This window comes from Cyprinus carpio, chromosome B23, assembly GCF_018340385.1.
Source record: "Cyprinus carpio isolate SPL01 chromosome B23, ASM1834038v1, whole genome shotgun sequence".
Taxonomy (NCBI): Eukaryota; Metazoa; Chordata; class Actinopteri; order Cypriniformes; family Cyprinidae; genus Cyprinus; species Cyprinus carpio.
Genome location: NC_056619.1, coordinates 24350884 through 24378253, shown reverse-complemented (window position 1 = coordinate 24378253; position 27370 = coordinate 24350884). Strand labels below are relative to the sequence as shown.

Sequence of the window (27370 nt, the reverse complement as noted above, 5' to 3'; positions counted from 1 at the left end):
GTCCTTGGTCCCTGGGACCATTCAGGAGCAACATGGAGAAAAAAAAAAAAAAAAAAACCTTTAAATTGGAAAGATAGCGGAAGTGGATAGACAGAAGTCTCCTACAATCAAAGTAATTTTGACATTTTTTCATGCCTAGAAAAGTTATGTAAATTTATATATATATATATATATATATATATATATACAGTACAGGTCAAAAGTTTGGAAACATTACTATTTTTAATGTTTTTTGAAAGAAGTTTCTTCTGTTCATCAAGCCTGCATTTATTTGATCAAAAATACAGAAAAAACAGTAATATTGTGAAATATTATTACAACTTAAAATAATAGTTTTCTATTTGAATATACTTTAAAAAAATAATTTATTCCTGTGATGCAAAGCTGAATTTTCAGCATCATTACTCCAGCCTTCAGTGTCACATGTAACATCCAGTCTATCACATGATCATTTAGAAATCATTCTAATATTCTGATTTATTATGAGTGTTGGAAAACAGTTCTGCTGTCTAATATATTTGATGAATAAAAGGTTTAAAAAGAACTGCATTTATTCAAAATAAAAAAAAATTCTAATAATATATATTCTAATAATATATTTTCTTTACTATCACTTTTTATCAATTTTAACACATCCTTGCTGAATAAAAGTATTGATTTTATTTAAAAAAAAAAGAAAGAAAAAAAAATTACTGACCCCAAATTACTGACCAGTAGTGTATATTGGTATTACAAAATATTTATATTTTAAAAACATAGCTTTTTTTTTTTTATTTTTACTTTTAATCATCAAAGTATCCTAAAAAGTATCACATGTTCTGAAAAAATATTAAGCAGCAGAACTGTTTCCAACTTTGATAATGAATCGTCATATTAGAATGATTTCTAAAGGATCATGTGATAATGATCCTAAAAATTTAGCTTTGCATCACAGAAATAAATTATAATTTAAAGTATAATAAATTTAAAAAAAAAATTATTTTAAATTGTAATAATATATCACAATATTACAATTTTTTTTCTGTATTTTTGATCAAATAAATGCAGGCTTGATGAGCAGAAGAAACGTCTTTCAAAAACATTAAAAATAGTAATGTTTCCAAACTTTTGACCTGTACTATTATATATATATATATATATATATATTTTTTTTTTTCCAAACTTTTGACCTGTACTATTATATATATATATATATATATATATTTTTTTAATCTTGAAGACTGTAAAGTTTGTGGAAATATATTTAAAATAATAATAATAAAATATATAATAAATAAGTATATACTGTATATATATATATATATATATTAGTGCTGTCAAACAATTAATCACGATTAATTGCATCCAAAATAAAAGTTTTTGTATATTATTTTTTTGTATGTGTGTTTTTTGTGTATTTATGATTACATACATATGCATGTATATATTTAAGAAAAATGTTGTTTTTATATTATATTATATTATATATATATATATATATATATATATATATATATATAAATATATAAGAAATATAATATCTAAATTAAGAAAAATGTTGTTTTTATATTAAATATATATATGTATATACATGTAAATATTTTCAAAATATACACTGTTTGTTTATATATATATATATATAATATATAAACTACACATATTATGCAAATTATGCAATTTTTTTATTTTGGATGCGATTAATCATTTGACAGCACTATATATATATATATATATATATATATATATAATCTATATAATATATATATATATATATATATATATATAAATGGATAGATTAACTATTTTATTTTATTTTTAGAGAGAGAGGCTGAGATCTGTTTGAAGAGTGGTTTGGAGAATGGATGGATAGATGGATGGATGGATATCCAATTCACAGAGGACAGCTCAAGTCCCAACCTGTCCGTAAAGGCATCATTTCTTTTAGCACCAGTGGGAGAAAAGCCAAACTGGCTCTAAAAAAGGCAGTGACAATGGATTACCACCAAAATACACTCTCCTTAGAGAGATGATAAAAATAAAGCCACAGCTACGAGTGTAGCAAGCGGCTTCATTCATCACTCGACCTACTGGCTACTGCAGACTCACACACCGTGTTCTGGATGAAAGTTTATTGTGATTTCATCTACTCTGCACTCCACTTCACATGGTGATAAAACAGTATAAACAGCCATCATTGCACCAAAGCCAAGAACCCCGGCAACATTCACCAGACAAGCTCAGTACGACTCATGAAGTGCTCTAAGATCAACTGAGATGAACAGCTAACATGTTAACCATCTGTTTAAGTGCTATCTAAATAGTCTGATAATCTGTGAGTTCCTGTTCTGATTTCACTGTGCAAACAGGGCAAGTTCCCACACACACACACACACCCACACACACACACACCCCATCCAAACCATCATCTTTTAGACACATCATGTTGTGCTGACGACATTAACCATCCTGACAAATCACACTGACAAATTCACTCTTAATTTATGGAGAAAACTAAAAATATGAATCAAATAATAAAAATAAGTGCTAGTCGAATAAGAGGATACTTTTAAACCAATGTAAAAAATTATACAAAGTTGAAGAGAATTAAAATGGATTAAAAGCAAGCACAATTATTTTTAGGTTTTACATACAGCATTAGAAGTCCACATATATTCAGTAAATAAATAAAGCACAATGAAAGTTATATTGAAAGCAAAACCTTGATTATTTAGTGTGCAACTACAGAGTTCTGTCACAAAAATGTATATGAGAATAAAATGTCACTTATTAAACATTATACATATTAAACATTATACTATTTTAAAACATATTCTTATGGTTATTGAGTAAACAAGACTGTTTAATAATAATAATAAGCAATTCAATTTTAACAAGGAATACATATCAGCATAAATTTGATATATAAACTGCTGTGTATCATATTTAGCTGACTTTCTCCTGTTATTTTGGCTTGTTCATTTTCTAGTCAGTGATGATGACATCCTGTGTCGTGCTGCCGTCACGTAAAAATATGTTGCAGACGTAACCATCCCTAATATAAAATTTGGGTCTGCCAACAGAATGCTTTAGTGTTGTCAAAGAGACGTCATTTATGTATCATTTCAACACATTTTTATAATTGGGCAGGCGTCAGTGAAACGTTCATAAATATAATTTTAGCTGTTCTAGGAGATATCTTTGTCTGCTGACGCGCATCCCAAAAACAGCTGAAATATTTAAGAAATATAATTCTCTAATTACCAAATCAAATCAGATTAAATTCCTCCATGATTTAAAAAAGTGGGCTTTTTAAATATCTTTAACATTTTTTTTTTTTTTGGACATCCAGAGGCTTCTCTGCAGGTGATATTTTAAGAAACAGCCAAATGTTTTGTGTTTATGACATGGTTTGAAATAATCTAAAATGCAAGACGTGCTCCACTGGAATGCATAAAAGAAAATAAAACACTAAAATAAAATATACAAAGCTAAAATGGCATTTCCACGTGAACATCCTTGACACCATCCTGGCATTTTCCATATATCAACGCACATGTTTGGACGGCTGCACCTCACAGGTACGGGTACTGCTTGAGTTTCCTCTGGCTGAGGGGAAACGCTGCAGACCGCTGGTAGGACGATGTGGACAGCTGCTGCTGCTGGTACGGAGCAGAAGCCTGACACATGACGCCCATGGCACTGTTCTTCTGCAGAAGGCTCAGAGAGGCCGAGTACGGCCCGGCGGTGCGCGTGTGCCGGCCAGAGGAAGAGGAACAGGATGAAGAGGCTGAATTGTGCAGCTGGTCCACGGCCTGCGACACCGAGGCCAGGGCTGCTGATGCAGGGTATGCGTACAGACTGGAGGCGGAGCCGAAGAGCGACGCTTCATGAAGCCTGTAGGAGTGGGAGGGGCCTGTAGGGGGGTAGGTGGGCTGGCGTCTCAGGGATCCGCCTCCTGCATGATCGTGGGATGACATAATTGATTGCTGTGCCTGTTGAGTGAATTACAGAATCAATCAAAAGCATAAAGAATCACTTGATGACACCGATAAAAAACAACAACAACCTGATTTTAAATAAATAAATAAAACACACCAAATTTTGCCATGAAACCACCCAAATATCAACAAATTAGACCAATAAAAAAAGCATTTTTAGTAAATTGTTTGCATTCTGGAAAGTATGTTCATTTACTGTACATGTACTCAATACTTGGTATCAACAACTCCTTTTGCTTTAATTACTGCCTCAGTTCGGTGTGGCATGGAGGTGATCAGTTTGTGGCACTGCTGAGGTGGTATGGATGCCCAGGTTTCTTTGACATTGGCCTTCAGCTCATCTGCATTTTTTGGTCTCTTGTTTCTTATTTTCCTCTTGACAATACCTCATATATTCTCTCTGGGGTTCAGGTCTGGTGATTTGCTGGCCAGTCAAGCACACTAACACTATGGTCATTTAACCAACTTTTGGTGCTTTTGGCAGTGTGGGCAGGTGCCAAATCCTGCTGGAAAATGAAATCAGCATCTTCAAAAAGCTGGTCAGCAGAAGGAAGCATGAAGTGCTCCAAAATTTCTTGGTAAACGGGTGCAGTGACTTTGGTTTTCAAAAAACACAATGGACCAAAACACAGATGACATTGCACCCCAAATCATCACAGACTGTGGAAACTTAACACTGGACTTCAAGCAACTTGGGCTGTGAGCTTCTCCACCCCTCCTCCAGACTCTAGGACCTTGGTTTCCAAATGAAATACAAAACTTGCTCTCATCTGAAAAGAGGACTTTGGACCACTGGGCAACAGTCCAGTTCTTCTTCTCCTTAGCCCAGGTAAGACTCCTCTGACGTTGTCTGTGGTTCAGGAGTGGCTTAACAAGAGGAATACGACAACTGTAGCCAAATTCCTTGACACGTCTGTGTGTGGTGGCGGCTCTTGATGCCTTGACCCCAGCCTCAGTCCATTCCTTGTGAAGTTCACTCAAATTCTTGAATTGATTTTGCTTGACAATCCTCATAATGCTGCGGTTCTCTCGGTTGGTTGTGCATCTTTTTCTTCAACACTTTTCCTTCCACTCAACTCTCTGTTATCATGCTTGGATACAGCACTCTGTGAACAGCCAGCTTCTTTGGCAATGAATGTTTGTGTCTTACCCTCCTTATGAAGGGTGTCAATGATTGTCTTCTGGAAAACTGTCAGATCAGTCTTCCCCATGATTGTGTATCCTAGTGAACCAAACTGAGAGACCATTTTGAAGGCTCAGGAAACCTTTGCAGGTGTTTTGAGTTGAATAGCTGATTGGCATGTCACCATATTCTAATTTGTTGAGATATTGAATTGGTGGGTTTTTGTTAAATGTGAGCCAAAATCATCACAATTAAAAGAACCAAAGACTTAAACTACATCAGTCTGTGTGCATTGAATTTATTTAATAGACAAGTTTCACAATTTGAGTCGAATTACTGAAATAAATGAACTTTTCCACGACATTCTAATTTATTGAGATGCACCTGTATGTACCTGGCTCAGGTTGAGAGGCTGAGATCTGTTCGATGCCGCTCTCTGATGCCGGTCGCTGGACTGTGAGGCCATTCCTTTCTTTGACTTCCCAGAACTATTAGTACTTTGCTCTACAAATACAGAAAAAAGATCTTAAAGGGTCAGATCTGTACAACCAAGACATTATCATATGACCACTTACATATGTATATTCAAGTCTATTCAATATTTGACAGCTTGTTCTTACTCATTTCACATGTAAAGTGGTGAACCAATTGTAACAGAGGTCATTTTCATATATATAAAAAAATCCTGGTTAATTCTAAAATGGCCATTTTAATGTAACAGCCCTTGTGTATCATGAATGGAAGGGAAAGAGGCATGAAGGGAAAAATCTGTAGTGCAGATGATTAGAAGTCAGAATGAGTCTCACTGACCTCCTGACGCTCCATCCCAGAGCTGTGTTTTCACCGACGGCGTGACCACGGCTAGAGACTTGGAGTGTGTGTTGTTCTCAATGAAGCTGGGAAGGCATTTGGGGCTGAGAGGGGTGCTGGTGGACGAGTCCGAGTCCTGGGAGTCATGCACAGTCACACAGCTGATGACGTTTGTACGCTGGTTCACACTACAGCTGCCACACAAGAGAACAACCATTCGAAATCATGTCTCTGAAGTAAGTCTCTTAGGCTTACCATGGCATTCTTTGATCAAAATTTAATTTGAATATATTTTTCATTGTAATTTATTTTTTGTGATGCAAAGCTGAATTCAGCATCATTACTCCAGTCTTCAGTGTCACATGATCTTTCAGAAATCTTTCTAGTATGCTGATTTGCTGCTCAAGAAACATTTTTGATTATTATCAATGTTGAAAACAGTTGTGGGGCTTAATATTTTTTTGGTGAAAACCACGATACATTTTTTTCAGGAATCTGTGATGAACAGAAAATTCAAAAGAACAGCATTTATTTGAAATATACATTTTGTGTAACATTATATAAATGTCTTTATTGTCACTTCTGATCAATTGAATGCATCCTTACTGAATAAAATAATGAATTTTATTCATTTAATTTTATTATTATTTCAAACTTTAGAACAGTAGCATATGTTATGCTTATTAATATAACCTTGATCATCACTGGGCCATTAAGACATTTGTATGGGATGATGTAAATTATTGCAAAATTCTTTTGATATGTTTGTTTTTTATGCTTTTTTTTTTACTAAACTAAGATTACCATTTTTTTATTTTAGGTATTTTTAGTTTAGGAATACATAGAAATACTAATATAGCAAAAAAACAACAACATAAAAGCAAAAAACAAATATGTGATGATATATTTCGAAAAAGAATATACTAAATGTAGCAAAAAGACAAAAAACATACACAATAAACACACACATATACAACAAGTACAATGTAACTACACTAAGAGTTTTGGTTGGAATGTAGGAGTGTAATGGTACACGTATTCGTACCGTATGGTTCACGGGGCAAATTCTTGGAGTGGGGTCTCTGGAGCATGCCATTATGTAGCCATTTGGAATGCACTTGGCAAAGGGAGCAACATCATGTTCCCATGACAACGCAGTAAGGTATCCGCCAGCTGATTCGCTGACGTACACCATTGTCTATTTGTCTATTTGCTACTCCTTTTGCCAAGTGCATTCCAAATGACTACATAATGGCACGCACATGCCCTGCTCACTCCAAAGTCTCCACTCCAAGGGCTCTGCCTTTCAATGGCATAGAGGTGATCACTTCCATTTGGAATTTGCCCCATGAACCGTATGGTACGAATACGTGCACCATTACACCCCTACTGGGATGTGAAAGTGATTTTGCACCTTTCAGGAGGAAACTTCCTGTCGTCCTCGTCCTCAGTGTCGCTGTGGATGGTGATGATGCTGACGGCGGGGCTGGGTGTGTCACAGATGATGATGGGCTGGGACGCATCACCGCAGCTGTGTGCTACTGAAGAAGCCGTCTGCTGGGACAACGTGGGTCTGTGACAGAAAACAGATTTTAATTGAGTACGCAGTACCATATTTTGGACAGTTTGACTTGAAATCAACTAATTTATTATGCAATGTTTTCCAATCTATTTAACACTATCCAGACACTCGTTTAAGACACTCATTAACAGCGTTACTTGGCTTTGCTCTCAGCATGTCGACCCTTTGACCTCTTCGTTCCACTCTGCTGTGTTCGACTGCTGGCTGCTCCTGTGTGGGAGGGCTGGGTGCTCACATTACACCCCTGCGCAGAGCCCTGCTGTGTCTCATCGCACTGACCTCCATGTCGACCCCTGGCAGAGTGTATTAAATGCATGCTGTTTTGAGAACTGTAACTGGTTATTAGCTATTTGCAATTCATAAAAAAAATCAGTTTTCATCGTAGCAACAAGTTGTTCTACATTATAATCAGCAGCAACAAAAGTCCCAGTGTCAATCTGCAGCGATTTCTATTGGCTAACAAGAGGAAATACATTTGAGAACAGCTCGGTGCAATATTCCAGTTCATTACTTTTATATTGTTTTCACACTTAGTACATTTGCAAAATGCTTTTCTGTCATCATTAAAAACAAAGATAGTTAAATTATAAAAATACTGTTTTGCAATAACAAGTGCAGTTACTAATACTATTACATGTTTATTTCTTTCTATAGTATTATACTGAACTGACCAACAACTTCAGTGATTATAAAAGGAGCGTTCTTTACTTTATGCGTGATTCAGTCGTAACTTGAACAGAAGTTTGTTTTTCAAGGCACTATGTGAGTTTTCTTACTTCGTACAGTGTGGAAAATATTTATTTGACCCCCTGCTGATTTTGTAAGCTTGCCCACTTACAAAAAAATGCAGGGTCTGTGATTTTTATGGTAGGTTTATTTTCATGTATAGAGACAGAATACCAAGCAAAAAATCCAGAAAAAAACACATTATATAAATGTTACAAATTGATTTGCATTTCATTGAATTAAATAAGTATTTGATTCCCAAGCAAAACATGACTTAGTACTTGGTGCAGAAACCCTTGTTGGCAAGCACAGAGGTAAGATGTTTTTTGTAGTTGGTCACCAGGTTTGCACACATCTCAGGAGGGATTTTGATCCACTCCTCTTTTCAGATCCTCTCTAAATCCTTAAGGTTTCTTGGCTGTCGTTTGGCAACTCAAAGTTTCAGCTCCCTCCACAGGATTTCTATAGGATTGAGGTCTGGAGTCTGGCTAGGCCCCTCCATGACCTTAATCTGCTTCTTCTTGAGCCACTCCTTTGTTGCTTTGGTGGTATGTTTCGGTTCATTGACATGCTGGAAGACCCATCCATGACCCATCTTCAGTGCTCTGGCTGAGGGAAGGAGGTTCTCAGCCAAGATTTTACAGTACATGGCCCCGTCCATTTGTCATCCTGTACCCTTAGCAGAAAAACAGCCCCAAAGCATATTGTTTCCACCTCCGTGCTTGACTGTAGGGATGATGTTCTTGGGGTCATAGTCAGCATTTCTCTCTTTCCAAAGAGGGCGAGTTGAGCTAATGCCAAAGAGCTCAATTTTGATCTCATCTGACCACAGCACTTGGTCCCAAGCCTTCTCTGAATCATTTATATGTTCTTTGGCTAACTTTAAACAGGCCTGTACATGTGCCTTCTTGAGCAGGGTGACCTTGCGGGCGCTGCAGGATTTCAGTCCATTGCGGTGTAGTGTGTTACCAATGTTTTGCTTGGTGACTGTGGTGCCAGCTGCCTTCAGATCATTAACAAGCTCCTACTGTGTAGTTCGGGGCTGATCCTTCACCTTTCTCATGATAATCCTCACCACATGAGGCGAGATCTTGCACAGAGATCCAGACCGAGGCCGATTGATGGTTGTTTTGTATTTCTTCCATTCTTGTCTCCTTCTCACCAAGCTTCTTGCTGATGGTCTTGTAGCCCATTCAAGCCTTGTGCAGATCTACAATCTTGTCTCTGACATCCTTTGACAGCTCTTTGGTCTTGCCCATGGTGGTGGGAGAGGTTGGAATGGAAGATACAGATTGTGTGGACAGGTGTCTTATACACCTAACAAGCTGACATTAGGAGTAACTTCTTAAAGTTGGCACATAACCAATCTGTGGGAGCCAGAATTCTTGCTGGTTAGTAGGGGATCAAATACTTATTTCATTCACTGAAATGCAAATCAATCTCTAACCTTGATATAATGTTTTTTTCTGGATTTTTTGGTTGATATTCTGTCTCTATCCATTAAAAAAACCCTACCATTAAAATTACAGTCCCTTCTTTTCTTTGTAAGTAGGCAAAATTACAAAATCAGCAGGGGATCAAATAAACATTTCCCCCACTGTACATGAAAAGTGCAAAACTTTGGAAAAAAAATTATTTCTTGATGACTTGATATTTTTTCGCTGAAATTTTGTAATATAAAATATAAAGCAAAAATAAATAAATAAATAAATGACTAATAGTCAGTAAGTGCTCCTCTGCTGCCATCTACTGGATTTAGTGATAATTTGATGTCTTTTTTACATTTTATTTTACACAAGTGTCCATTTTGGTTATCTCATTAAAAATAAAACATTTTTAGAGCTTTAAAATGCTGGAAATAGTTGTGCTTGCGCTCCACTCATTAATTGTTGTGAGCTGATAGCTGCAAAGCGCATTTTTTATTTTTTTATACTTTTGTTTTCGTTTGCCATTTGATGTTTCTCATATACAACGGAAATGGCAGCGCTTATGAGTTGGGTAACACGGTGGTCGCACTTACAAAATTTAGTCCCACCGGCAGAAAAAATAGTCGCAGTCTTGGAGCCCTGTAGTAATAATAATAATAATAATGATAATAACAACAACACAATTAGTAATTATTAATTGTTATATAATAATAATCATTCAATAATTTATTTATTTTAAATTAAAACAATATTATTTATTTTTCCTATTTTGAGCTGACTAATAATAATAATATTAATAATAATAAACAATAATTATAAAATCACTAACTAAAAAAATATTCATATTAATTATTATAACACCAGTACCTGTAATTGATTGTTATATAATAATAAAAATAATAATAATAACACAATTAGTAATTATTAATTTTTTATATAATAATAATTCAATTGATTTATTTTGAATGAAAACAATATTATTTATTTATTCCTATTTTGAGCTGACTAATAATAATAATAATATAAACAATACAAACACAATAACTACAATAATTACATAATAATTATAATAACTAAATTAGTAATTAATTGTTATATATAATAATAATATTATATTTATTACTACTACTATTATTTTTATAAACACATACATACATACATATATATATATATATAAATAAATTACATAATATATATATATAAACACATACATACATACATATATATATATATATAAATAATAAATACTTACATTACTATAAATTAATAAAAAATATATAATACATATATACATTTATTTTTTTTTTTTTTTTGATTTTTAGTTGTTTTTTTTGAAAAGTCTTGTGAGATTCACCTTCAACGCAAACCCCAGATGCATTCATACCCGAGCACAGCACCATAGTAAGGCTTTTACACAAAGCAGACTTGATGGTTGAATGAATCCAGGTTTGCAACAGAACCTGAAGTCTAAAACTGCAAGTGTAAACTGCTGTAGGGGTGTTTCTGACCTCCAGCTACTGTTCTGCTGTGTGGTGCTGTCCGAGAGCAGAGAGCCCATGGGTGAGTCGGAGAGCACAGACTGGCCGGGATTGTGCATGGTCATGCCTGACATCTGCTGCCACGAAGAGGGAATGAGGATCTGCTGGGTCCCTGCTGGCCAGCCCTGCTAAAACACATACACAATGACAATTGAACAAAACCATTTTGTCAGAAACTCAAATCTATTTTCTTTTCTATTGATGTGGGGCAACAAGGTGTGTTTACGTTTGAAAAACACTCCAGAGCATTACTGTCCAAGCAGGTGAACTGTGATTCAATAAACTGAATTATGACAATACAGGTGAACCAATAATAGCAAGGCTTTTGTAATAAAATGTTGCTGGGCAGGTATAGTATAAACATGCAATACACACACTCCCATTTTGTCAACAATTGCTTTTCATATAGCTCCTTTTTACTCTATATCTTGGTGTAAACAGGCCTTAAAACATTGATGCACTTTGATTGACAGATGCATAATGAGAACATTCAGCATGGCGACACTCAGTCTGTATACGTTCCGATCTCTTCCTGTCATACATGAAAAGCAGATCTTGTCCTACAAGCTCTTAAAATCATGCAGAACTTCATTAAAACAAAACAACACAGTGAGAAAGTCCATTTCAATTTTCATCTAAATTATGTTGCTTGACTAATCATGAATCTTTCATGCTTAAAGGGGAAATGGGAGTCAGAAAATCATGATAGAGTTTGAGCAGATCAGCCTTTTATAAAAAGAAGAATAGATGCAAAATACACAAGAAAACAATAACAATTGCGAAGGGAATTTAACTCAAGTGATTACCAAAGCAACACAAGTGACAAGTTATGGTTGCCAGTCCATTTATCTGCATAGAGAGGAAATGACTGGTTAGCAGTGGAAGGAAAAAAGGAGAATGAGTCAACGGGGAGACATTTGTTGCCACAGGAGTGGGTCTGTGGAAAGAGAAATCATTTGGATTGCACAGAGTCAAGCAGCCATGCTTCACTGGATAGAGCCCTGGGGCCCAGAAGAGATGCAGCACGAGTCCAAGAGAAAAACGCCTTGTTAAATCATGATTGATAGGTGAGGAAAGAAGAAAACATCTAAAACAGCCACTTTTCACCATAAAACTCCTAAAGAAATAAGGGTAAATGGCAAATCACATCCATTCATTTGATAGCTTTTCAAATCACAGCAGCCTTCATAACGTCAGAGTAACAGCAACGTGCACAGAATTTACATTCGGTACCTATGACACTTTCGGTCAGAATTATAGTCTGTGCATGAACACAAATGCACATGAAGTGCTCTTAAATATATATATCTGTAAATCTTTTAATAAATTATATTTTGTTTTTAAATTATTTTTTAAGTATCTATCTAAATTATTATTATGAAATTAAAACAACACTTATAAAAACTGCATAAGTAATATTTAATGAAAATATTATTGTTATTATTAAAATAAGATTTATTAAAATAATGATAACTTGCAGTTTAAGTGAGCTAGATGATTCAGCAAGCATTCTGATTCAGTCATTCAGTGAAGGATTCATACGGCTGATTAAAACTTAAGTTTATGAATCTTTTTAAACAATTTCGAAGAACTAGTTCATAAGAGTCATTTGTTGTGAATTACACTACACTGGTCGGATTGTATTATTTTTGAATGCAGCCCATGAAAACAACTCAATAGAAAAACTTTTTTTTTGGCAACAGCTGTTTGGTACACTTTTTTTTTTTTTATCTCGTTCGATTCAGAAGTTTGGGCTAGAAATGCAACATGCAAAGAGGGTAAAAGAAAAAGAAAGGAAGGAAGAAGAGGAAGTAGGTGTCACACTGCAGGGCGCAGCTTTACCAGCATGGTGGCACTCTGCTCCAGACGCCGAGAGCCCAAGGCCACTGGAAGACGCAGGGAGGCCACCGTCAGCGGCGTGCTGCTGCTCTGGTTGGGGAAGGGATAGAGGGATGTGTGGAGGAACTGAGGATGGAGGAAAGGGTGGAACGGTTACAACACACTGGATGAGCTGACGTAGAAAGACTTTCACCACCATCATCATTGTAATAGTGACAAAATAAAAAAGAAAAATGATGTAAAATACAAAACAGATCAATATCATTTGACAGTAAAGACAGTGACTCAATAGCTGACTTGAACAACCTGATTGTAACAAGTTGACTGTTTTTGCTGAAATCTCATCCTTTTCTTTCAGAAGTCTTCCAAAGTCACATATTAAAAATAGTTGGTGACAGAATAAATGTCTACTGATTCATTGTCATGTAAAGCTAAACAAGACAAACATTTTGGCTGATAATACACATGTTTGGGGTCAGCAAGTTGGGTTCAGTAATTATTATTATTTTTTTTTTAATGAAGAAATTGATACTGAAAATTCAGAACTGAATTTTTTTTTTTTAAAGAAATTGGTACTTTCATTCAGCAAGGATGCATTCAATTTATAAAAAGTGACAGCAGAGATATTTGCAAAGTCGCAAATTATTTCATATAAATGCTGTTCTTTTGGACTTTCTATTCATCAAAGAGTACTGAATAAAATGTTTGATGGTTTTCGCAAAAATATATGAATCTACACAATGGCATTCAACATTGATAATAATTAGAAACGTTGCTTGAGGAGCAAAACAGCATATTAGAATGATTTCTGAAGGATCATGTGACACTGAAAATACAGCTTCGTCATCACAGATGACATCAGAGTTATTTTAAATTGCAATAATATTTCACAATATTCCTGTTTTTATTGTATTATTGATCAAATAAATGCAGCTTCGGTGAGCATAAGAGACTTCTATTAAAAACATTTAAAAACTTATGAATGGTAAGTAGTGCGAACAGAAACTATAACTTCGGCAGATCAGATTACAGAAATTTTGACGTTTGTTAAATGCAGTATGCATGTGAAATGATCCTGGTTTAATCATATTTAACGTAAATGCCAGCTGATGATGATATTTTCCTGGAAAAAGGCCGCTTACAGTTCATGTTACACCCGCTCTGAAAATCGGCTAGTGAGACACAGACTAAAAAGGATTCAAAACAACTGCCTCTTTGGTTTTTAGTCTTCACTGTAATTTTTGCTGCAGGTGATTTAGGAAATGCTATCAGGGAGGAGATCACAAGTACAGAGAAACAAGGATCATATAAAACAGTGTAAGAGGAGAAACAGATAACACACAAACATGATGCCTACCTGTGTGAGCATGCTGGGCTGAATGTGAAGAGGCTGGGTGGACTGGTTCTGGGGCACTATGGGAACAGAGTTTTCCATTCTCACTGGATATCCAGCGTGTTTATTGGAGTTCTGCAGCCCTGGGGAATCAAACATGAGTGATTCAATCAGTTTATGCATTCGGGAAGCAGTATGAGTCTAAAAGAATGGAGGGTAGGGTGTAGGGAGAAGTGGGTTTGGACAGAGAGGTAGGGTCGGGTACAGGCTCACCCTGGATGGTAGGAGGGCACACAATGAGGGTTTGCTGGAAGGGCTCTGTCTGGGCACACAGCTGAGTAGGGCGAGCCTGCAGTGGCACACTCTGCTGAGCCAAGCCTGGTATATTTATAGTGGCCTGCTGGTACAGACCAGGCTGGTAGTTCAGTAAAGGGACGTTGCTGCTAAGAGACAGGGACTGGCCCCCCGTTGAGGCCATCTGGCAGTTACAGAAAGAGAGGGAGATTCTTAACAACACTGACTAAGCACAGAAATAGCACTAAAGATCTTAATATAGCACGCATAATATGCTTTAAAGCTGTAGTTCATCTATTAATGACAGTTCTGATGTTGTTTAAACAGGCTGTTCCAAACCTCTTCATGCAGACAATCTGTCAAGCTCTAAAAAATGACAAACCCCAAACCCATATAAGTAATTCATATGACTTATACATTATATATATATTTGAAATAAAGCTGAAATAAAATCTAATCTAAATATAGTGCTTGAGTCATACAGATTAAATTTGTGGCAGTTTTTCCATCATATTTGAAAACTGGCCACTATGAATGATAATGTATGAAAAAGAGCTTCACCAAAAACGTCTCAGGTTATGCATGTAACCATGGTTCCCTAAGAATAGGGAACGAGACGCTGCATCCTCTAGAGGGCGCTATGGGAATGGCTTCAGCATGACCAGTGTCTGAAGCATGAATCCTATGAAATAAGCGAATGAGCGATAGGGACGCAGCGTCTCGTTCCCTATTCTCAGGGAACCATGGTTACATGCATAACCTGAGACGTTCCCTTTCGAAAGGGAACTCCATGCTGCGTCCTCTAGAGGGTGCTATGGGAACGGTATACCAACGCTGCCATGCTTAGGGATGAGTGCCCAGGTAACTGTTTCCCCAAGTCAAGACTTAAGGAACATCATCCCTGCTAGCGAAACCACTAGGCTTTATGGCAGGCTCAAGCTCCAATCATCATAGACCAACTCACCCGCCAGAGTCTGGTGCTCTAAGAGTGGAGGTCTCAGCATAACGACTCTAAACCGAGAGGAGGCCTGACAACACCTAGCGCTAAAGACAGTCAGCGAGGCTCATAAAAAAGGAGGTAAATTCTTTAGTACTGTATAAGTAGAGCTCTGGAGAGCAGAGGCTTCAGCAGAATGACTCTCCTAACAGAGAGGAAGCCAACAGGAGCCGCCCACGGAGCGAGGAATTTCAACCCCTCAGAAGGGGAGAGAACTCTAGCGCCCGAAAGGAAGCACACTGCTCACCATAACCCTCAATGCTGAAGGGAGTGATGGTTCAAAGTGTGTTAGTAGAGTCACACTGGTTGAGTGGAGCACAAGGTACCGGGGTCTAAACAACAAACAACAGAATTCCAGAAAGTGTGCAGAGTCTTGCGTGCGCACTGACCACTTATGTGGATTTTAGAAAGTGCAAAAAGTGTTCAACGTAAAGTGAGAGGAGACCTGGCTACATTCATTTTAGAAAGTGCGAAAAGTGTTCAACGTGCACACTTACTACCATGTGGATTTCAGAAAGTACACAGATGCTTACCGTTGCTTCCCCAGCATCAGTTCACAGACACCCAGAGGTACTGAACTGAACGAGAGAGTCGAGCTCAAATAAGCTCTGGGGAGCAGAGTCTTCAGCAGGATGACTCTCTGAAATGAGAGAGGAAACCTAACAACGCTAGACCCTGGTAGGGGAGCTCTTAAGAGTAGAGGCCTCACCATAACGACTCTCTAAACTGAGAGGAGACCTAACCACACTCAGCGTCAAAGGCAGTTAGTGAGGCTCAAACAGAAAGAGCCTACAAACTCCTGTTACCACCAAAAACGGAGCTCTAAAAAGTGGAGGCTTCAGCAGGACGACTCTCTTAAGCGAGAGGAAGCCTAACAACACTCAGCCCTGTAGAGAAAACTCTTAAGAGTGGAGGCCTCAGCATGACGACTATCTAGAACGAGAGGAGATCTGACCACACTCAGCGCTAAAAACAGTTAGTGAGGCTCACAAAAAGGAGCCTACCTACCGATAGTACTGTCTAAGCGGAGCTATGGAGAGCGCAGGCTTCAGCAGAATGACTCTCCTAAACGAGAAGAAACCTACACTCAACCCTAGTTTGAGCTCTTAAGAGTGGGGGCCTCAACATAACGACTCTCTAAAACGAGAGGAGACCTAGCTACACTCAGCGCCAAAGGCAGTTAGTGAGGCTCAAAATAGAAGAGTCTACACTCCTATTACTGCCTAGGCGGAGCTCTGGGGAGCAGAGGCTTCAGCAGGACGACTCTCTGAAATGAGAGGAAACCTAACAACGCTCAACCCTGGCAGGGGAGCTTTTAAGAGTGGAGGTCTCAGCATGACGGCTCCCTAAAACGTGAGGAGACCTAGCTACATTCAATGTCTGAGGCAGTTAGTGAGGCTCAAAGAAAGAGCCTACAAACTCATATCACTGCCAATGACAGAGCTCTGAAGAGCGGAGGCTTCAGCACGATGACTCTCTAGAGCAAGAGGAGGCCTGACAACACTCAACCTAGTTGAGGAGCTTTTAAGAGTGGAGGTCTTAGCATAACGACTCTCTAAAATTAGAGGAGACCTGAGTACACTCAACGCTAGGCACAGTTAGTGAGGCTCATGATAGAGTCTATATACTAATAGTATTGTATAAGTGGAGCTCTAGGGAGCAGAGTACACTGCATAACAACTCCAAAGCTAGAGTCCTAAGCTAGGAGTACTACCATGTTCCTAAGTGTCGCAATCAGTACAAAGGCCCTCAGGTGAGAGGAGTAATCGAAAGCTCGACCTGAAGAGTGACTCATCAAGGAGGCCCACAAGAGCCTAACAACCAAACAGCCACAGAGCTCTATTGAGAGAGCACTAGGAACTGTGATCTCAGCATAGAGACCCTCAAGGGGAGGGGAGCTATCCGGCTCAAGAACAGCTGATCAGGGAGGCTCACAGAGAGCCTCACAACCTGAAATAACTGCAACACAAAAATACTAGGGAGGAGAGTGCTCAGCATAGCAGCTTTCTTTAAACCATGATGCCTAAATACACTTACCTGGGCTGAGAGGATGAGGAGGCTCAGAGGAGGCTCATGTTTTTCTCTTAACAAGAGCCTAACAACTCAAAAACTTGCTATTACACCAAGTCGGGAGCCTCCTTCACCAATAATGTAGATATCCCACATTATACACAGTTCCTATTCTGTAAACTAAATAGAAACAAAAAAGTAATTCTGGAAGAGAAAGCACTCCTTGTCAGTATCCTTCCATGCCCCGCCTACAATCCCCGCAATTGGCCTGATTAACTGCCTCGGCAGCCGCGAGACCTGAAACGTGGGTGAGAGGTGCTAAATCCTCAAAGAGAATTAGGCATACAGGCATTCTCAATACAATTGCATCTCGCAGCATGGCTCCTTCAAGAGCTGAACACACTCTGTTCAAACACTAAGTTCCCTCAAGAATCAGACCAGAACAGAAACCGCCGCGAATGCATCGCATTAAGCTTGTTCAACTCCCTCCAGAGGCAAACGCGCTCGTGCAAATGCTGACAAAAACTCCAGTACAGATCTCTGCTCTAGTAGTTCCGCGAATGCAAACAGTGAGCGCATCGTTCTCTCTCGTGAGTCAAATGCATGTGCTTCGTACAGAAGGCTCTTTGAACACAAAAAAGAGGATGACGTATTCTAGAGGTGCCCTTTTATACCCGTAGTTGCTCATTCGCTTACGTCATAGGTTTCCGCCTGCCAATGTCAAGTTCATTGTCGTTTTTTATTCATGCTTCAGACACTGGTCACGCTGAAGGCATTCCCATAGCGCCCTCTAGAGGACGCAGCGTGGAGTTCCCTTTCGAAAGGGAATCATTCTTGTCTTTCACAGAAAAAATAACAAGTTTGTTATGTCATGAGAGTGAGTAAATGATGACAGAACTGTCATTTTTAGGTGAACTATACCTTTAAAACACTAGAGTAGTTTGACATTACTGCCACAAGCAACAGACTGAAAGGAAATGCATTAACAACAAATTAACTTTCCCATAATGCATCTGTGCTGTCCCACATACCTGGCTGTGCTGATTGAGTTGACTGCTGAAGGTGACGGTGAGGTTGGTGGCTGCGCTGGGGGCGTTGTGGCTGGCGAACAGGTTCTTGTTGTCGAAGGCGGTACACCTGCGCTTGCAAATCTCCATGTTTTGGAAGCAGGATTTTACGCTACACAACAAGAGACACTAGTGTTAGTGTCATCAGAGGAGTACTGGGAGAGATGTGGCTATTATATCTACATTATGTGTAGATAATCAACTCGTCAGCAGAGCAGGGCTTACTGTGAGCTGTGTGGGAAGTGAAGCAGGTGAGCCATTGTCACAAACGGGTGGTTGAGGGTCTTGGTGGGCGTGATCCGCTTGTCTGCATCTAGAGTAAGCATTTTCTTTAGCAGGTCAATGAACTCCCTCCGATCAGCCTTCTCCGCCAAGATGTCTGTGCCCTCCAGGTTAGTCATGTTGACCTGGAGAGTGAGAAAGAACTAACTTAAACCTGGCAATATAATACGTTTCAATATTAAAAAATAAATAAATAAAGAAGTATTTAAGATCCTGCATTATTTTAAGGTCACTAATCAAAAAAGATTTATGACATTGACCACGTTAAATGAAGTTTAACTGTTTATTTATTAAGTTAGTCAAGGTTTCAGTCATAATTAGGTTTTACATGCTCATTTACTTGTCAGAAACTAACAGGCTTTTATAATTATGCTCATTTACTTACTCTGACAGTCAGAAACTAACAGCTATTTAATATTCAACACCCTGCTTATCTTATCACAAAAGAAGTAATTTTTAAAAGAAGTCTGAAGTCTCTTATGCTTACCAAGACCGCATATCTTTGATCAAAAATTTTGTAAAAACAGCAATATTGTGAAATATTATTAGATTTAAAATAACTCTTTTTCTTTTTGAATATATTTCAAAATTACATCTATTGTAGTTTTCCATTTTTTTCTTATAAATAATAAAAAAAAATTCTTTAAAAAAGATTTCATCCTTTCTGAATAAAAGTGTGTGTGTGTGTGTGTGTGTATATAATATATATATATATATTTGTCAAAAACTCATATATATATATAAAAGTGAGTTTTTGACAAATTACTGAACATATAGCACTACCTGCATCATGTCATCAAGGCAGTTGAAAATGTATTTGCGAGCCTCTTTGGACTTTATCCCAAACTCTGCCTCGTGCTCTGTGGGAGTCTAAAAACAGAAAAACATCAGTGAGGAAAGCGTTCAATCATGAATTGACCGCTGATGCCTTTGACCATAAAATACACAGCAGTGCTTTAAGTGGGACATGCCTTGAGTCTCCAGAGAGGGTAGCTGGAGTCTGGGCCTCTGTGGAAGAAACGGCTGGTTTTAGTGCCAGCGCTCAGGAGATACTCAGCTGGCAAACCTTGAGTCTGGGAAATGTACCGAATCTGTAGAGATATACATTAAATGTAGATTACACACCCATTTTTCACAGATGGACAGATGTTTGTAGCCAAGAAGTATATGCAGAGAAAGGTAACTAGTCCATATTTGCTGTACATGCTTATTTACTAGTAATAAACTAATATTTCGGCCAGTATTGTCAGTTTTAAGATTACTGGTACTCTTCAACATAAGTGTAAGCGACCCCTTGTGTAGCTTTCCAAATCTATTAATAGCCTTCTCAACTGAATTTGAATAAAACTAATTGATTTAGCACAGAACTGATTAAATTTGAGCAAACAAAACCTCATTACTGACCTGATCATATTCTGAGGCTCCTGGATACAAAGGCCAGCCCAGAAACAGTTCAGCAATGACACAACCCAGTGACCACATGTCAATGGCCTCACAGAAAGGAAGGCCCAGAATGATCTCAGGAGCTCTACACCACAACAGGCAAATTAAAACCCATTAATGAAAAAATTAGCTTCATTTAACTATTTCTCATAATAGCCATTGAATGTCTCACAATTGCCACTATTTCTCGTAATAGTGATTAAATGTTTCACAATTGCGACTATTTCTCATAATAGTGACTTGTAAGCCCCGCCCCCTTTAGTTACTGTTACTCCCTCAGACAAACAAATGGAGCTGCTCACTCTCTTACTCTCTTACAGCTGTCAGTGTGAAAACCTTGCCCCACAATGTTTTTTAACAATTTTGGACACAGAAGGGCCACCATTCAAGTGGGAATTAAATATTCCATGGAGGGATATATAAAAGATTTTAAAATAAATATGGTTGGGGGTAACTCGAAGCGAGGGTCCACAGATCACAATGAGAGTCTCATATTATGGCCATCACGGTCGCAGATGCAGGATCAACACTGTTCATGTACTGTTCATGTACTGCAGGGTAAGATTAAATTAATTTACATTTAACCATTTTCATATGGAGAGGCACTGAAATGTAGACCTTCGTTTATGTTTTTTTGACCTACACTATACAAGACGCGAGAACAGTCCGCTATTTAGGTTTGTACCGATAGCATTGACTCAAAAACTTTAACATTAGTTTTAGCTAGAGATACCTTGCTGAAACACAAGATGACATTAACGTTCTGCTGGAGCAGATGAAAACTGTAACTTAATGAGAGTATGACAATGGTTTTGTCTTCACTGGGGGGTTCAATGCTTAGGAACATTATGCTCTGTTTTGTTTGGGTTTAGGAAATGTAATAAAATAAATTATATTGCCTATCCTCTCAGGATACCTGGAATCAGTGTTTCAAGTACCACACACACTTTTTCCCATTTTTACAGCATAAGGACCATAAAACCGATACAAGCTTCAGATCCTCCAATGTTTCTCTATGGCACTGAAACCTAAAGATGTTCGAGTTCTGTTCCCCGTGCAACTGATACTCGACTGTCATTGGCTCATCTGCGTTCGAGGGGAGGGGCTTACTGATAGGTCAATTCGAACTATTTCTCGAAGTAGAAATTGAATGTTTCACAATTACGACTATTTCTCATAAGAGTGACTGTATTCACAATTGTGAATATTTCTCATTATATCCAAATAAAATCCTAAAACTATCCAAATGCCTATATCTAAATGTAAACTCAGTATTATGGTTTAAGGGAGTTTAATAGTTTTTATGCACATAATAGTATCATATCAATATGAATTTATATAAATTCATGTCTGTAACATTAGTATAATTCTCTTGCATTTGCTTTTATTTGTTTAGAATGTATGTACATTCTTAGTAAATTTGAACTTGGATGCGCTAAGTTGCTTTAGATTCTAAATGCACATATGTAAATGTACAACCACTTGTCCATTCCTTTTGACATCAAATATCCCTTACCGGTAGTATCTAGACTGCAGGTAGGTTGAGCACACCGCCTTCGAGACGTGACTCGCTGAACCGAAGTCAATGACTTTGACTCTGTAGGGCTGTCTGATGGGGTCCACCAGCATGATGTTTTCAGGCTTCAGATCAGCGTGGATGAGACCCAAACTCTTCAGCTTCATCAGCGCTGTGGCAACTTGCTGCAGGACCGGCCGGATACATTTAAGGAGCAGTGGGCTGAACTTGCTGTGCTTGAGGAAGTCGTAGAGGTTCTGCTCCAGCATCTCAAACACCAGACACGTGTGGTTCTTGTGCTGGAAGCACTCGTAAGAGCGCACAAAGTTGAACTCGTCTGCATTCTCTGTGCTCAGACGGCTGAGGATGCTCACCTTTAATGGGACAGGATTGAGTTCATTACAGGTATGCCTCACACATCCTGAAAAGTGGAGCTGCGGGATCTTTGATCACCCCTGGTGGCTGGCTGCAGTACAGGTCATAAACCCCACCCTCTCCATGTAAATGAATGGGACTTGCTAATGATGAAAGATGGTTTTGCTCAGTTCAGGTAGTTGTTATCATGCTGATATATGTTAAATTGTTCGTTTTTGTGATAAATTTGATTTTAGCTAGTAATTTAATGCTATAAAAACGAGGAATGTCGTTATGGTTGATTGGGTCTGTTTCCACCTCAAAGTAAAAAATATTAAAACTTTACTTCCTGTATGTACCACTTTTATTTAATGTACATCCTTCAATTGTGACTAATACTAGTAACTGTGACTGTGTATCTGACAATTGGAACTTAGCACCTCACAAATGCAACTTCATATCTTGTAATTGTGATTATTTTTCGTAATTGCGACTGTATATCTTACAATTGCAACTATTTCTGGTAATAGTTATTGTATATTTCACCATTACAGTGACTGCATATCTCATAACTGTGACTATTTCTCATAATAATGACTGTATATTTCACAACTGCAACTATTTCTAATAATAGCTATTGCATATCTGACATATGCAACTATTTCTTGTAATAGCGATTGTTCGCAGGGAGCTTGATTGACAGGCGAGTTGACCAATCAGAACGTGGATATTATGTGTCGCCGTTGCTATCAGCCATCTTTTTTTTTTCCTTTAATGTGATAGATTGAAAAAATGAGAGTAGACAAGACAGAGTAAAGAAAAGTGAACAAACAACAACAACAAAAAAAAGAAAAAGGCACCGAAACCAAAAACATATATAGTGTTCTGATCCATTGAATGAATGTTTCTCCAAACCCAAGTTCTTGTAATGTTGCAAAGAGAAAGTGCCAATTTACCTTATCAAATGCTTTTTCTGCATCCAATGATACAAAAATTGGGGTATTTTGTGATTTACAGATATTCATGATGTTAAATAAGCATTGTGTATTATTTGATGAGTGACGTCGCTTAATAAAACCTGTTTGATCTGGATGAATGATTTCTGAGATGACTGCTTCAAGGCGTGTTGCTTAGACTTTGCTGATTATTTTTATATCTTTATTAATGAGAGATAACGGTCCATAACTTGTGCATAATGATGAGTCTTTATTTGGTTTAAGCAAAATGGAAATTAATGCAGTGTTCATATGATATGGAATAGTTGCATTGCTTTGGATTTCTGCTATCATGCTTAAAAACAATGGTGAGATGGTAGACCAAAAATGTTTATAAAACTCAGGTGGGTATCCATCTATACCTGGGGCTTTATTGTTTGATAGGGAAAATAGGGCTTTCTGTCATCTTGCCCGACAGCGACTGCCGGTCTCCATAGAAATCAATCTTAATAGTGATGGAATTTTTCACAGTTGTGTGTATTTCTTGTAACAGAGATTGTGGGTCTCACAGTTGTGAAGCTGTACATCTCACAACTGCAACTATTTCTCATAATAGTGTTTTTATATCTCACATGTGACTATTTTTTTAAATATTCTCACAATTAAGATTATTTCTCTTAATAACGCTTGTATGTCTCACAATTGTGAAGTTGTATATCTCACAACTGCAACTATTTCTTGTTATAATGATTGTACATCTCAAAATTGAGACTAATTCCCGCAATAGCCATTACATCTCAGCATTGCAACTTTTCTCATAATTGTGACTGTGTATCTTACAGTTGCAACTGCAACGTCACATCTCAAACTGTGACTGTTTATCTCACAATTTAAACTTTTTCTCATAAGCGACTATATATCGCACAACTGCTACTTGTGACATAGACAAACCTCACAAACGGGACTATTTCTCTTAATTGCATAACTGTGACGGTTTCCCGTAATTGCAACTGTATATGTATTTTTACAAAACTGTGTATTTTTGTTGATAGTGCGACTGTATATCTTACGACTAATTCTCATAATTGCAGCTTAATATCTCTTATTTATTTCTTGATTTACACTTAAGGCACAAAGGAGCTTCAGTCATTCACAGCACTAAAATACAATGATTGGGAAAGATTTTGATACTAGTTAACTGCTCACCTCTATTTGACCCTGGCGGGCATATGACGGATGATTCTTGAGAATCTTAATGGCCACAATCTCATTAGTTCCACGCTTCCAGCATTTCGCGACCTGTCCGAATGTTCCCCGGCCGAGGAACTCCAGAACCTCGTAGCTGTTGGAGACAGAGCAGAGGATCTCGTGCTGCACCAGCTGGTAGTCGCCCTCGCTGTGGGAGTTGCTGCTCTTGGTGGTGGATGTGGAATGAGCGATGGACTGAGCCGTGGCGTTGCCTCCACCTCCGGCCACGCGGTTGGGAAGCACAGGAGCCGACAGCTCCTCCAAAATCTGCACGCTGTCGCTGCTGTCCACCTCCTCACTCTTCCGCTTCAGACTGCCCTGTTTCTGATAGTCCTCACATGTCAGAGAGGCGGAGCCTGCATCTTTTCCACGCTGACTGGACGTGGATGATGACGAGGAGGATGACGAAGGCTCCGGGATGCTGCCGGTGCTGTCTGCGACACGTACCACTGTCTGTTCCCGCGAGCCTCCAGAAGGAGGAAAGACCAGGTTGGAGGAGTTGTAATTGGGGTTGAATCCAGATGTGGAGGGGGAGGAGCCATTAGGTTGGTTTGGGCTGTGCTGGTAATAGCTGCTCTCACCCGATTGGCTGCTCACGTTCCATGCATGGTTTTCCAACTTCAGTTTCTTGGAGCGGGACAGGCCACTGGAGGACACGGAGGGAGAGGAAAACGCCTGCATTTGTGAGGACATGCCTAGAAAAAAAATGCAAAAACAAAAATTAGAAAATAATTTTCTTGCATAACTTAAAATTAAATAATTAAATTAAAAACGTTTACATTAACTGTTCCCTCCTGGTGGAATGACCTGCCCAACACAATCAAGTCCTTAGACATCTTCAAGAAATGACTAAAAAAAATTAAAAACGTTTACATTAACTGTTCCCTCCTGGACTATTTTGGTTTTCTTTATTTAAAAAAGAAGAAAAAAAAAACACTTGACCCTCTAACTCTAGCACTCTCTATTCTATTTTAATAAGACACTAGCCTCTAACACTAGCATTATCTATTCTTTTTCTATTCTCTCTACTTGTCTTATTTTTATTTATTATAAAAAATGACCCTCAAACACTAGCAATCTCTACACTTGTTTTATTTATTTCTTTATTTAAAAAAATACTATTGTCATTACAATACAATCAACTTTTGTCATTTCTTTTTATTTTTCAAGAATTGCATTTTTTATTTCTATTTTTTTCAGCTATACTTATACCACCTTGATATTTTTTCGCTTTTAGTTCCTCAAAATAAATAAATAAATACAAACACACAAACAAGTAAATAAAAAGTTACACTTAATTAAATTAAATTGACATTTAATTCAGAAATGAAAAAGGTTTATCACACAGGAGATGCATTCAAGTCATTGTTTAGTATATGGCTATTTTTTATTTTTTTATTTAATGACTTTTAAATAACATTTACATTTTATAAAATAATTTCCATGCAGAACTTAATCATTATTATAATATTTAATATTACAGTTACATTTTTTTTATATTTTAAAACAACTGCTTCACTGCTTATTAAAGAAATAACACTACACAATAGCACAATATTATGTTAAAATCACATGTTTTTCCTCAAGAATTTCACCTTGTTAAAGACACTTTTCAGTTACATATACATCATCATAATTTTTTTTACTTTTTAGACCAACAAAACTTATCAAAATTACCTTTTAATTCAGAAATCAAAGATTGTTCATCATTAAATGTATGCATTCGAGTCATTTGCAATTGTAATGCATTTCTGAATAATCTTAGCTGAATAAACAAAGCCAAGAACAAATCAAACGTCAGTTGCCCTAGCAACCGCTCTAGCTAGGTGATCCAGGGAGGCTGCTATAGAAATGGCTGTAGCCAGTTAATCGGGAGGGGTTGTCATGGCAATGGTTGCTAGTATGTGATAAAAAAAGAGGTGTGGCGGCGACAAATGTTTCACAAACAAACTATTCAACTTTCATTGTGACAGTCAAACATGTTCTGACATGCACTAACACAACCAGTCAACACACACCGAGACTGTAGTCAAGTAGTTATCTGGCTGCGGAAACACAACCTGATGTGCTGTAATACATGCAACACGCTTCAGAAATCCTCACATTAACTGTCTTTATGCAGTGTAAAATATTCACAGCTCACCTGCTGTGTGTTGAGTTCCTCAGCTTGACACTTGTTCCTCATCTCTCCAATTAGGCCTCATTGTTTTCTCTTTTTTTATATATAGAAATGTCCCTCCGTAAAAAAGTCGCTTTAATCGAGCTGTCAAGCTTCCGGGTGTTTAATAGTGTTAGACACAGTCCAACGCACCGTCAACACCATCGTTACACATTAATGTTCTGCGAGGACAGCTCACAGAGTTATGTCTGAGACCTGGAGAGGAATGTAGGACATTAAACGGAGTCCATTTCCGGGGTGTGAGATCGAGCGCTGATTGGCCGGATGCGGGTCACGTGGTGCACAAATCAGCGCGCTAGACTTGTGACATGTAGCTGCGGCACAGTTTGATGCAGTATTATAAGCATATTGTTTTCCGTTTCTGTGTTTTATTAAAAATGTTACATGCACAAACTCAAATATATTAATTGTTTTTTTGTTTTTGTTTTTATAACGCAAGATGTTTCGTCTATTTGACTACTTTTTTATGTTTAACTAGTTATAAAACCTTGAATGTGATGGGTAACGTTAGGTATATAAAAGATTTTCAAAACGCTCATATCTACATAAGTTTCTAATATTTAAAATGCATGTAAGATATGCATGAATTATGGTATTAGATGATAAATCCAAATAGTAACCGGTTACATTGCGTAATCAGATTCCACAAATTAAGTACTTGTAATTAGATTATATTACATTTTAAAATAC

The 27370-nt window shown here is 37.6% G+C and overlaps 1 protein-coding gene across 5 annotated transcripts; it reads right to left on the bottom strand.

The window, feature by feature from the left end:
* Positions 1-2093: 2093 nt before the first annotated feature.
* Positions 2094-26929, bottom strand: LOC109060210 (homeodomain-interacting protein kinase 1-like). 5 transcript variants are annotated; one of them, XM_042750164.1, is made up of 17 exons: positions 26645-26929; positions 24460-25196; positions 21965-22338; positions 20410-20533; positions 19977-20096; positions 19789-19875; positions 18949-19130; positions 18688-18835; positions 14629-14833; positions 14380-14498; positions 13026-13148; positions 11154-11311; positions 7630-7785; positions 7325-7483; positions 5911-6104; positions 5495-5604; positions 2094-3971 (listed from the first exon to the last, which is right to left on the bottom strand). In XM_042750164.1, the coding sequence occupies exons 2-17, from the start codon at positions 25192-25194 to the stop codon at positions 3552-3554; spliced, it is 3414 nt and encodes a 1137-aa protein (XP_042606098.1). In that variant the 5' UTR covers positions 25195-25196; positions 26645-26929; the 3' UTR covers positions 2094-3551. The 5 variants fall into 5 exon arrangements, with proteins under 5 accessions (XP_042606098.1, XP_042606100.1, XP_042606099.1 ...); XM_042750166.1 differs by having other exon boundaries at positions 5911-6098; XM_042750165.1 differs by having other exon boundaries at positions 11154-11308.
* Between the last annotated feature and the right edge of the window lie 441 nt (positions 26930-27370).

What these genes read in the sequence shown, in the direction of transcription:
- LOC109060210 (XM_042750164.1), bottom strand. Translation starts at nt 25,194, where the DNA reads ATGTCCTCACAAATGCAGGCGTTTTCCTCTCCCTCCGTGTCCTCCAGT. An exon ending in CCCGCCAGGGTCAAATAGAG is followed by an intron (nt 22,339 to 24,459) that starts GTGAGCAGTTAA and finishes GTCCCATTAAAG; the next exon opens with GTGAGCATCCTCAGCCGTCT. An exon ending in CACTTCCCACACAGCTCACA is followed by an intron (nt 18,836 to 18,948) that starts GTAAGCCCTGCT and finishes CTTGTTGTGTAG; the next exon opens with CGTAAAATCCTGCTTCCAAA.